This window comes from Trichoderma camerunense (genome assembly GCF_050948025.1).
Source record: "Trichoderma camerunense strain CBS 138272 chromosome Unknown V8C40scaffold_2, whole genome shotgun sequence".
NCBI lineage: Eukaryota > Fungi > Ascomycota > Sordariomycetes > Hypocreales > Hypocreaceae > Trichoderma > Trichoderma camerunense.
Window position 1 is genome coordinate 2,234,102 of NW_028145368.1, and position 12,875 is coordinate 2,246,976.

Consider the following 12,875-nt stretch of genomic DNA (forward strand, 5'->3'; position numbering starts at 1 on the left):
CTCCGTGGCCCAGGGCTACCGTCCATGGCCTGGACGTTTTTGTTTCCTCAGGACAAGGTTCGCTGTTTTTGCCCATTAACGTTGCCTGGTTCCCCTTGCGCTCTGTCCGGCCTTTGCCTTTAATGCTCGCGCGCTTGCTGCTTGGCCCTGCGGCACCCAGGATGCCAGATGCTCGGTGCCCTTCCGGGATATCTCAACCTTGCCATACCATACTGTACACTCTGCCTGCCCAGCAGTCCATGATTGATTGCTCGCATGGATTGTTGACCAGCTAGGCCACCCCTACTGTGAATCGAGGAGTATACGAAGAATGAGCAAAAGACCGCCACGCACGCCCTCTTTCACGAATACCCGTAACGGGCCTCTTCGCCGCCGAGCCCATAGTTGAATTATCAAGCACGAAGCCTGTGGTTCGGTTTAGCCCACATCACGGTCCCGAGAACCTGCAATGTGAAGAATGAAATTTTATGGAGCAGCCTGTACTGCCTACATACAATGCAACTCAAGCACGAGACCAGCTTGTCCCGTCCTCGGTGGCCAGGTATTTGGTCCATCGTCTTGCTGCCACTGGTGCATACGGGTACCTAGGAGCATTTGGCGACTCATGCAGCCCTGCTTGAGCAGCCAATTGCGAGTCTCTCCATGATTCGTAGCGCAGAGCAATTGATGAGAAAGGCATGCAACAAGGACACGCACGGCAATAACAAAAGGCCAATTATCACCCGGCCTCTTTAAGATTTGGCTTGCGCGCCTGAATGCCAAGCGTCAGCCTTGTTGATCTTTCCAGTCTTCCCGCCCAACGGAGCCTCACTTCTCCAGTCCTGCTTGCAACGCCTCCAATCCAAATGTTGATCCGTTAAACGACGTCGGGATTCGTCCGGCTCATTAACAACTATGCAGTTTCTCGCCTGGCTTACCCCTATGAGTAGTATTTCGCCAGCCTCAGTTGCTTATGTGCATCTCACCAACGCCCTGCTAATTGCGGCGCATGCTACATGACCGTCATCCAAAACCCTCTGGATCCTTTTTTGCCCCCTTCTTACCAACCACAGCAACCGACTCTCACCTCACGCTTACATGAGTCCTACCCAAAATGCTACGTCCGTACATATCTGTTCTTACTCTCGCTCTCGCATCACCGCAGAGAGCACACAGCCTCCCAATCCTTGCCTTTTGCTGGCCCTCTTTGGCAACACCCTCCGGGCAATACAGTGAGATTACACATCACTTTGTCAATGAAGCTGCTTGTAAACCACACAATTCCCACCCACGCCCTCTCAGGGCGGCGACGGTACCTCGGCATACAGACCATGAAAGAAGCTTGAATATTGAAGAAGGAAAAAACGATGCATCTTCTCCCCCCACTGACTCCCCCGTGCACATAGCCCTGGGAAAGAGTAGGATTTGAGTATCATCGCGGGCTCGTCCCGCTCCCGAGCCGCAGCAGGTCCTAGGTGGGAAGTTGAGTGACTGCTCGTATTACTTGCTGCATATGAAAATATGCAGCTATTTGTCATTTTGTCCGTTCAATTTCGCAGTTTCTTGGTCGCTTCCTTTCCCTATTCGAACACGGCGGCAAAGAGCACGGCAGCCATTTCGCAAATACTGGAAGGATTTCGCAGATCATGGAATCGGCGCGTTAGCTAAGGAATCGATTTAGCCCATTGCAGAACTACATGCACCGTAACATCTCTAACCTGACACACACGCACTTGTCTTGTCTGGAATAACTAATCCTCTCACCGTATTTTACGTCCGCTGGCAAAGCACATGAATTTTTTACGAGTACGGAGGACAACCGAAATTATTGCAGACTGCTTCACTCGGCTCTCGGGGTTCTCGGGGTTCTCGGAACTCCAGGTGTCTCTTTAACGATTTCCGTCTGCCCAGGTTCAATCTATCTCAGCCATGCCTTTTCTCGACGCATTTATTACTGTAAACAGCTGTGAACCAGGTCTCCGGAACGCAGCCGAGACGTCAAAGCTCCAAGTGAATCCCTGGGAAGAACGAGTATCGCCGAAAACCGAGAAACACACTCAGCCTCGCTACCTGACGTTTCAGCTTAATGGCCTACCCGGAAACCGTTTCGTCAGGACTAAAACCACCCACAAACCGGCCAACAACGCTAGATGCGTGGCATACAACGTAACAATCCACTAACAACCCAAATATAAACACCACAGCGCATTGACTCCTTTTCTCGTCCCCCATTGTGTGCCCCCCTTTTAAGGCCATCTCGTCTCCTCAAATCAACGCACAAGACACACTTCGACTGGTGCCTTGCTAACCGAGCGTCTCTCTTACAGGTGCTTGCTCTTACAGGTACGTTTGTATCGCAGAATATACCCAAATGGTTTGATTCGGTGCGTTCTCCGATGCGCCCGACACGTCACATCTTACTCGGACAGCTCGAGGAAAACAGCTGCAAGCTAATGGCCTAAACAAGAAAGAAAAAGGGGGGGACCTGTCAAAAGCTCGGCACTCGTTAGCTTTGACGCCCCCCCGTTAAGGATGCGGAGTGCACGAAGCCAGTCAAAAAGTCCGTGGAGGTGAGATCCCCCTTGGGTATCGTGTAGATTTCAGCCGCATCTAGAGATCGGACGGACCGATGGGGGTGAATGTGGTCATCCCACTAACAACTAGAGGGGTGAGGGCCTCGGCACTCTCTCTGTTTCATGCATACATGTGCCGTGAGAAAAAAATGAGAAATCTAGAAGATGAGAAAAGGGGGCGAAATGGAAGTAGATCGAGTGGCATGAAAGAAAAATGGCATGATGTTTTTGTTTATAAACTCACACCGGAGGAAGAGAAAAAAAGTGAGGATATCCACTCGTTGTAGATGGCATGAAGTTGGTCAATCAACTGGGTTAGACCCATCGCAACCTTGGCGGCTGCGATGTTCTCTCAGGGCGTAGCATTCTTCACTCTCTTCATCTTTTACAAGCACAGACGCCTTCTCTCAGGGGGGAGGAGGCGAAAGGCTCTCGGTGTTTTCACATGTGAACGATGATCGTAAACTTCGCCAAAAGAGCCCGTTTCAGCAACCCATCAAGGGCCTCCTCGCCAGCTGTTTTGACACCCAAGGCACCGAGTGGCCCGATTCTTTCACCGCAAGGTACAGAAGTTCTTTCCAAGCTATATGATGACAACTGGGTAGTGTAGGCGAGATTTTAGTTCTTCAGCTGCAGCTAGTCTCCGGCGGCGGTCCTCCTCCCCCCAACCCCTGACCTGCCTCATTTCCCGTATTTTTGCCACTATCTTGGCTGCTTTTTGGGCTCTCTTGTCCCTGGAGGGTTGTGGTGGTACTCGTACACCTTTTGCCCCCCTCCACTCTCTTCATGTGGGCAGCAGGTGGGCAGATTGTGGGAGTGCGTAAGAGGAAAAAGCTAATGCCGATCAAGCTTCACCGAGGAAAATCGGCGTAATTCATGCAATCGTGCCCGAGGAGGTGGGCTGTGATTCCATCGTCTTCAGTGGAGCTGGATGGATGGAGAGTTGAGTAATGTTGATAGCTCTCGGGAGAACGCCGTGTCCTCGTATGTATCCAGACTAGGGAAACTTCCCGGCAAAGAGACGGGAATGGTGATGTTGTAGTTTGAAGAGAGTGGGAAGCTCTGGGGGGAGAAAAGTTCCTAAAGCAGATTGAAGTATGCAGGTTTACTAAAAGGATACGAGATGTAACTCGACGAGGATCGTATCATCTGTGTATCCTAATCTCTGGATTGCAACGGGAAAGAAAGGCATGTAGTAATGGGTTAATTGACAGTTGAGAGCTAATTATGCTGCTTTTTGTGGTAGTATTGTGGAAGTGGTGAAGAAACTGTGAACGTACCGGCTCTGTGAGAGTAGCTGTACGAAGCATTTGTCACAAAGACGTGCATAATCAGGACTCAAATGCATAATAAGTTGACATAGTTAATACGAATATGTCTTTATCCCCGGTAGCATGATTAGAATTCGGTAAATTGGACGCAGAGATTGAACTGTCGTGAGAATAGATCTAGACTGAGTAGAACTGAACAGAAAAAGAGGTAAAAGTTGACACGAAAGGCGGCAAACGTTGTGAGATCATTGTGACAGAAACTGTAAAACAGTAAACTATGATAGCTCCCAATAAGATTATGCTTTAGATGGTCGATAATGCTTGTTACTTGCTATATAATGTTACCCACTGCCCATAATTGACCAGAACTTACACAACATGACCTACGACGAATTAAAACTCCATTCTCCTGGCAGAAATAGCTACGCTGGCCGAGATGAGTAATTTCTACGCAAAATTGGACCCTGACTATTGGAATGGGAGGGAAAGTGGTCATAGGCGAGGCCATCACCTGATGAGAATTGGTGTTTTTAGTTACACTCGTCACTAAGATGACAAGTTTTGACTTGATGAGGTTGAAAATGACCTCGATATCGTACAGCTCGCAACTCACCACAGTCAATACCTCAGACAGACTCCGAGAAAGAGCTATTGAGACTGAACCATACCGGTACATTGTGTTTGAGAGCGCCAAGGTCCTCTATTTTACACCTGTGTGAACTGAACGGGTTCGATTTGCGAGATAATGACCAACTCTCTCACACATATCGATAAGGAAATGTTACTCTGGGAATGTTGAGAATTAAGAAGGTAGCATGCAAAGGAGAGAAACAAGCCCAAGACTAACTAACTGTAATTGATGTAGATAATTCCTTCGTTCTACTTCGAATGAAGTCGTAGTTGTGGGGGCAAGAAAGGGTGATGAACTTGGTAGAACAAAAAGTAGTCTCGAATTAAGCAATGTCCATATTTCCTTCGGCAGCAATAACACGAATGTCACAATTTCTCGGAGAACGATGAATTTAATGAATTACAATAACTGTATTGAATAAAACGCCAACCGTCTAATGCCACGCTAGAATACCAATCAAATTCCTTATGCCCTTTCGCTCAGAGGCTTAACCAGCTCCTTTATACCACACAAGACAACTATCCGTTGACTTGAAAACTTGCAATTTATACCATAAACATCATTCCAGCAAGACCATGCGTTCATCCTATCTGTTTTTGACTATCGTATGTACCAGTCGGCCGAATACTCAAAAAGCCTTTGCAGCCCCTTAATATCGTGGCGGCGAAGCTAGATGTCGTGCTGTTTGAAGTTGAGAAGTAAGTCGTGACTCTCGGGAAGAGACTGGCGTGAGCGATCGGCGCACAAGATCAGGGCTGAGACCGCCAGCGAAGAGCGACTGAGCGGTGGTCTTTCGTATACCGTCGATGCTAGCCGGGCTTTGAGAGCCGCTAGATGTCTTTTCATTGGTAATAAGGCCCTTTTCTTGGACAAAGGCACTGGAACGAATGTGATATGGATCTCCTTCGTAATATTTGTCCAGAATGGGGTGAACCATGACGGTTTGGTGGTGGATGGTCAATATTGAGTTGGTTGGTACATTGACCCAGTTTTCTAGTACCAAAAGTCAGTATCGTCCAAGTTGAATATTCTGGTGTCGAGGATACTGATGTTCTTACCTCTTTCAAACGTCAAGGGCTCGCTGGCGACTAGGACAATGTCACCTCCCTTGTCCTTTCTGTCCATCTGGTACTGCCTATCATCTGGCGAAGAGGTCCTCGTAACCCATTGTGTTCCGGACGAATAGTACAGGCTTGCAGCCTCATCCTTGGAGCTGCTGATGTATCGTGTGCAGATGACGCTATGGCCGTCTGTCACGGCAAAGTTCAATAGACTTCTGGTATCGACGTCTTCGTTTTGCAGGATGCTTTGCGGAATGGTATCCGTTAACTCGTTGATCTGGGCAATTGTCTTCTTCATGACCTCTCGCAACACTGTCGGTCCAAATCCGCCGGGCGGGCAAGCACTCGGATCGTGGCCCGACTGCTCGAGAGTATTCAGAAATAGGGCAAATGCCCATTCGCTGTCGGTGCCTCCCTTCACGCCCAAGTACCATTTGTCTGCCAACAGGCTTCCAAGCCGCCGTTTGATGTGTTTCCAGCCACCGAGACCACCATTGTGCATCCAAATCAAGCTGCCATGAGTAAAGGGATGGCAGTTGTCTTCGCTAAGGGAGCCCTCGGTTGTCGCGCGCACGTGGCCGAATATTAGTCGAGACGCCGTCTTGGACGCGATGCGCTGAAGATTTGTGCAGTTCCACGCGGGAATCGTCGATGTGAAGAGGCAAGGCGCCGAGCCAAGCTTGAGATCGGTATAGAAGCCTATGCCAAAGCCGTCGGCATTGTTCTGGCCTCGTCGCGTGTCCTAGAAGATGGGAAAGAGGGGGATGTCAGCTGAGTCTGACGGTGAGATTGCGAGTGGCGAGAGGAGCAAGGAGAGGGAGAGGGAGAGGCGGAGGCATACCAGTCGTAACCGTGAATCAAAGGACTGCTTAAGAATCGAATGAGTCGGATCGAGGATGAGTTTCGATAGCAGGATCTCGTCGCTGCCTTTGTAGACCTAGATGGGAGCACTGGTGTTAGTCGCATGCGCAAAACCCCGATCTCGGAATAGCAATTTTGGTGTTGACGGTCTTGCGGGCGATGACGTACCAAAAACCGGCACATGGCGGGCAGCTGGAGCCGAAGCTGAGAAAACAGGCGTCGAGCAGTTCAAGAGCAGTGGGCGATGACTTTCTGAATAATCCGGCGATATCGTATTAAATCAGCGACTGGTGAAGCTGTTAAATGCAGGCGTAAGGAGAAGCAGCTGTGCAAGTACAAAGTATGCACGAGGATGGAGTTTGAGGAATGAATCACAGCAAATGACACCATAGCGCAGCGGATTATGCCAGCGCCTAAGCCTGTTTGGGGCTAGTGGATGTTGTGCCTGTGTTTGCCTCTAACAGGTAATAATACAGGTACGGAGAAGATGGAAAAGATGGAACCACTTACTGCTTTTCGTAGGTGCATGTGATAGTGAAGTGAAGTTATATTGATTAGGTAGAAGGATTCTAGGGAAATATTTGCATAGGTAATAAGCAACAGTAGGATTGGACGTCTAGGTTGGGTTGAACAAGGTAAAAAAGTGCCCTGGATGTGTCTTGATGGATGTGCCAGATCTTGTACTTGAGGCACGTGCTCCAACAACATTCCAACCAACATGCCGTATTGCACCACTTACACAGAGGGGAAGAGAGAGGGGGAAAACAAAAAACTTCTTCACGTCCGTGCGAGTGAGCCTATTGATCAAATGAAACCTCCAATTCTCTCAGAGATACTAATTTTTAAAGGACTAACACTGAGTGCCGGAGTCATACTAACAGTTATGTTGTGATCTGGACTTTTACAAACACCATGAGCTAAAGCTGCCACCAAGAGTTATTCCCTGAAAGATACGCCTTTTGTTTCTGCCTGACACATCATCAGAATACATATACTTTGCTTAGAAGTAAGCAGCCAGAGTATGGTTGCCTTCCCAGTGCATTGCTTCCGTTGTCGATCCCTGTGGCTCACCCGAACAACCCAAATGTCTACCATAAGTCTCTCGAGTCAAACTCCCCTCCGACGTCTTTCCCGAACTAGGTGGCGCCTTGATGCCCAACGTTGTTGTACGGGTGACCTCTGATACATAGCTCTCCATGAAATCGTGTCCGGAGTCAGGATCCAATCCCTTAGCCCAAAGGTCTCCGATTTAAATCCAGGGAATCAAATTCGTCTCTAGGAGAGTCTTGTCGAACACGGCGGTGTGATTAATGGCTCCATGATCTGGTCTGAGGCTCGTATCTCCTGGTCGATTCGACTGAGGCTGGATATAGTTTATTTGGCCCACAGCAAAGCTTGTTGTACGATGAGTGATGGTTATGACGAAACGCCGCACGTGGTGGCTATCGCATAAAAGAGCGTGATGATATTGGGGATGGATTTTACCTTCTTTACAGGCTCCGCTACGCACTCAACAAATCAAAGCAACTCGCCAATCTGCTGCTTCCACGTCCTTTGGGGTAAGAAGGCCACGTAATAGCGAATGAAGCCAACCGCAATGCGAAGCAAAATGGCTGAACGAACATCTAAACCACCATGGCCAAGACGCAGTAGAAAGAAAGTGAAGATAAGGATTGATATTTCCGCTTTGGTTGCCACGGATCGTGCGTTATGGCTCCCACGACCTTCTTCCACTTTCATTCCACCGCATCTAGTCGGAGGTTTGCCATCTTGACTCTGATGGTCCAGATGTTCGTCCAGCCATTTTGCTACCCATTTCGGCTGCCTTCATCTAAGCTCTCGCGAGACCTTCGTGCTCAGATGGGAAGCAGCAGACCAGCGAGTTGCTTTGATTCGTTGAGCGCGTTGCGGATCTTGTAAAAAAGGTGCAGCTCAAAGTTCTTCTGAGGCGGACCATCGCGGCCTTTTATACCTCCAACAGGCACATAGTTTGGTCCATGTCGTCATCAAAGTTTGGTGGCATAGCCAGCCGCTGAGCCCTACCGAAAACGTGATTAGCTTTTGCCAATCGGAAATATCTCTAGATCGACCTAGATTCGTGCCGTGGCCGACATCCGTCGTTGCGTTCTTTAACTGTCCAATATCCGAGTTCCTAGACGGATGTATGATTTGGGTCCCGAGAGGAGCAACAAGCGCGGCTACCTTCCTAGTAGCTATCTGGCCGATACATGTAAATTATCACCTGTTGACGAAGTGATTCTGACGATGGTAATTTCTACCACTGCAGATATTTTTCTCTTGGTCGAATGGGCGTCTCCTCTTTGCACGGATTTGCCGGATGAGATGCAGGCTGTAGCAGGGCGAATGGGTAAATGCAGGTTCACTGCTAGCCCGTATAGCCGTCCGTATCTTATCGGGACTGGAGGTGACAAAGCCTCTACCAAATACGAGTAATGGTGCTTGAGTAAGGTAGTATGCACTGAATATTACCTGCATGCATGCATAACGCACGTCACCGCGGGATTGACTCGACATCCTGTGTGTGCCATCAGGCTATTTGATTTGTGAGCGCTTCCAATTGATGCAGAATGAGCGTTGATGCTTGCAGCCTGCGCTGTCGTCGTGGGTTCGGTGTCTTTACGCGGGTCAGGCCAGCCACCACATGATGCCTTCTATATCATCATTACGAATGCTGGCTGGTTATAGACACGAAAAACGAGAGTCACTTTAATTGTATGTGGATCCTATCAAGGAGATTACGTCTTTTCCCTTGACAATGCAACGTCGGCATCCCTTGTTTGGCTCCCTGGAGCAGGGAAACGCAAGTCATCCAGCCGTCGGCGGCTATTGGGAATATTCAAAGGCTCAAAGGACATCTGGAATTCTGCGGCCGATAGTACGAGAATATGCAATTTCCGCTCATGCAAAGCTCGTATATTCATATGTCAATGATGTCAATGAGTTAGACGCGAAACACACGTGTAGGATGCATGCGATAGCCTCGCTGTTTGAGCCGTAAACAATCCTTACATGGATGGTGACACATCTGTGTCAGCGCCTTGCAAAATGCGATGCTAGGGCAAACTTCTGCATGTGATATCCGTGCAGCTCTTTACAGAATACACTGCTGGTTCAATCCAGTTTGGACAATTAATCAGAGAAAAGGGCATTGACGGACTTTGCGCGTGTACAATAACACGTCATGTAGGGCTCAACAATGGAAGCTAAAGAAATATAGCTCACGTCGGCAATAACAAACATTGATTGCTTCATCACCAGCTGAGGTTGGATGGATCCATCCAAAGCACGAAATTGCCCGTCACAACACGACATCAAGGTGCCTGTAAGTGCGAGTGATACAGCGGGCTCCGAGTGAACTGACAGCCCCGTCACTCCCTGCGAGATCCGCTGTGGCAGCGCCCTGGGCCAGCTGGAACCGCCCGCCTCTAGCGCCCACGCTCGACATTGCCCCGGATTCGTCAACCGCCAAAAACGCGCCAGCGAGCAAATCCCATTTACACGCTCCCGCGTCGTGAGACCGCGTCTCTCCACTTTGACCTCCCATGTCCCTAGCCTCAGTCATTTTCGCTTATCCAAAATCCTGTCTCCGCTTATTGCCTCCAAAGCTCTTTTTCTTTCCGTCTCCCTTGCCATGATTCGACTCGCCTAGAGCTGTTGCATTACATCTCGTCATCTGTCCTGTCCTGTCCATTCGCCTCAGCCTTGGGAGTTGAGGCCTTGCCAGCATATCCGCCGTACTAGGTAGAGCAGCATCATGGTGCATTATCATTATGGCCCGGCTGCCTCCTCCGATGCCGTTCCCTCCAGCCCGCCCGCCACCACGTCCTCGCCGGCGAGCATGATGCTATCGCCCATCAGATCCACGCGGCGAAAGGAAAGACGAAATCCATCGGTAACCCCACGGAGGTTTGGCCGCTTCTTTACGCCGCGGTCGTCTCTGCCCAGCGGACGATCCTACCTGGGCATGCTGGATAGTGCCTCTGTCAACAACCGCCAGCTGGCATCCCCCATGTCCTTTCTCAGCGATCCGCTGCTGAGTTCGGATCCGTTATGTCCACCCTCTCCTAGTGAGCGGCTGGGGGTGAGCGCAGAGCACAAGAGGTTGACGGAGGAGACGCGGACGGATGGCGCAAAGAGGAGGAGAACCGAGGAGACTTCGCCGTATGCCTTGCCGGAGCTGACGTACCCCACCATTATGGAAGAGGATGGGACCGAGGAGGATGGTGTTAAGTCAAAGGAGACTCTTGAAAGCTTGGGGGACCGACGCAAAGCAACTCTGGTAAAAATTGAGATTTCTTCTGCATGGAAGGCTGTGATTTGCTGACAAGCTCCAAGAACCTCTTCTTCAAGGCCAGCCGTAGTGGTGCTCGTGCGTGGCAAGAAAAATCAGGACTAACTCCCCAAAGGCTTTTTGCCGTTGACCCCAAGGCCCCCCTGGTATGGCTGACTGACACTCGCTCCTCTTTCGTTGTCCTGCGGCAAGTTGCTAATTATGCTTGCTACAGCATCTGGAAGGATATCAGCCAAGGCCTGTCCGTAAATTCCGGGATACTGGTTTCGAATCTCAAATTCTTGATCGAGAACACGGCTTCTCTTTGCACCACGGCAGACAGCATCTGAATTACCCAGCCTGCGACCCGAGGATTGAGACATCCTCATTTTACAGCAGGAGCAATGACCTTCACCACTGCGCTGCCTCGTCTGGAAACGGCAATACGATTCCCTTTAGTCTGGCCAGCTGCCACAAAAGTTCGGTTACGGCTATTGGCGATGAGCAAGGATGTGTTCGCCTCTTCAAGACCGATCTGAACGACCCGCTGGACGACTCCAAAGTTGATACGTACATCTCCGTTCATGACAACGCGATTATGGATCTGGCGTTCTCACAAGATGATATGCGCCTGGTAACGGCGTGTGGTGATCGTAGTGGCAGGATCCTGGATGTCCCCACACTGACAGTCGCCGCCGAGCTTGGAGGAGGTCACTGGGACTCATTGCGGCAAGTTGCGTTTCAACCCGGTGAAGCGGCCGGCAATGTTATTGCTTCTTCTGACCGGGCTGGCCGTATCCAAATCTGGGACTTACGATGCTCCTCATCACCGGTCAACAGCTTCTCATGCCCCAGCGGCATTGGCCAGCGCGACACATCCCTGGAACCCTTGCAAGCCAAGGGCGTCAACACTATCGACAACGCCCACGAACGTACGGTACAGGGCAATACCTCATCAGCCTCCGTCACCGCTATTCACTGGATGCCACCGGGCCGCGAGCACCTCCTGCTTTCTGCATCCGAAGCCAATGCTTCCATCAAGCTCTGGGACACGCGATATATCAAGCCTCGGCGGCAGGCCGAAGAGACGCCTCTAGCTGTGACTTCAGAGCCACGAGGCCACACGTGGCGCTCCTACGGCATTACCTCCCTCGCAATCAGCTCCGACGCAGCCCGCCTCTACGCTGTTTGCAAGGATAGCACCGTCTACGCTTACTCAACAAACCATTTGATGCTCGGCCATGCGCCGGAGCTCGAAGATGGAGCAACCAAGCGCAGGCCCAACGGAGCTCAAGGTCTGGGCCCCATGTACGGCTTCAAGCACGACTTGTTCCGTGCCCAATCCTTCTACGTCAAATGCGATATTCGCCCCGGCACCAACGGTACCTCTGATCTCCTCGCCGTGGGCAGCAGCGACGGCTGCGCACTTCTCTTCCCCACCGACGAACGATATATCCGCAGCGCCTGGGCCAAACGCTCCCACATCCCTTCCGAAACCACCTTTGCCACCCCGTCACAAAGCATATCTACACCTTCTGCCTTTGGATCATCCGCCGCTACGCCTCTGATCCCCATCTCCCGCCTTGGAACGCCCCTTGTGCGTGGGCACAGCCGCGAAGTCACTACTCTAAGCTGGGCTCACGATGGGAAACTCGTCACCGCATCAGACGACTACATCGTTCGCCAGTGGCAACAGGACGAGGCTCAGGCGCGGTACTTGCGACAGGTGGGCGAATTCGGTGGCGAGCGACACATGGCAGGCTGGGCGGAGGTGGGAGACGACTGGGATACCCCTGATGACGACTCTGAGTAAGTTGTTGGCGCTGAAAGGAAACAAAAAGTAATGATGAGCATATGAACTGAAGGATACCATGGTATGGAATTATTGGCCTATTTTTCACCCCCCCCCCCTGAGGCTTCTTTTTTTCTTTCCAATGCTTCAAAAGTGTGTGGGGGGCGTGTAGCAATAATGTGCTTGGATAAGCATTATACGGGGGAATGGTTTGAGCTATACACCCTGTTTGAGAGAGAGTTGTATTTCTTTTTTGGGCCTGTTTTTTATTGTCAAAAGCATAGCAGCGGCGTTTGTAGGGTTAGTTGCGGCATAGCCAAGCATCCAAGCATTGTTCAAGCCATGATGGGCGAATACATGTAAAATAAACGAAATGAAAGAAATTTACTTGCGTAATTCTATTGAGCTTGTGCTTG

The 12,875-nt window shown here is 50.4% G+C and overlaps 2 protein-coding genes across 2 annotated transcripts; one reads left to right on the forward strand and one right to left on the reverse strand.

The window, feature by feature from the left end:
• Nucleotides 1-4,864: 4,864 nt before the first annotated feature.
• V8C40DRAFT_233657 (glutamine amidotransferase subunit DUG3) lies at nucleotides 4,865-6,717 on the reverse strand. The gene is made up of 4 exons (XM_083213418.1): nucleotides 6,545-6,717; nucleotides 6,357-6,452; nucleotides 5,513-6,257; nucleotides 4,865-5,447 (listed from the first exon to the last, which is right to left on the reverse strand). Exons 1-4 carry the CDS (start codon nucleotides 6,557-6,559, stop codon nucleotides 5,104-5,106), a joined length of 1,200 nt encoding a protein of 399 aa, XP_083078150.1. The 5' UTR covers nucleotides 6,560-6,717; the 3' UTR covers nucleotides 4,865-5,103.
• Nucleotides 6,718-9,944: 3,227 nt separating this feature from the next.
• On the forward strand, nucleotides 9,945-12,852 carry V8C40DRAFT_233661 (WD40-repeat-containing domain protein). The gene is made up of 3 exons (XM_083213419.1): nucleotides 9,945-10,676; nucleotides 10,733-10,834; nucleotides 10,903-12,852. Exons 1-3 carry the CDS (start codon nucleotides 10,152-10,154, stop codon nucleotides 12,478-12,480), a joined length of 2,205 nt encoding a protein of 734 aa, XP_083078151.1. The 5' UTR covers nucleotides 9,945-10,151; the 3' UTR covers nucleotides 12,481-12,852.
• Nucleotides 12,853-12,875: the final 23 nt, after the last annotated feature.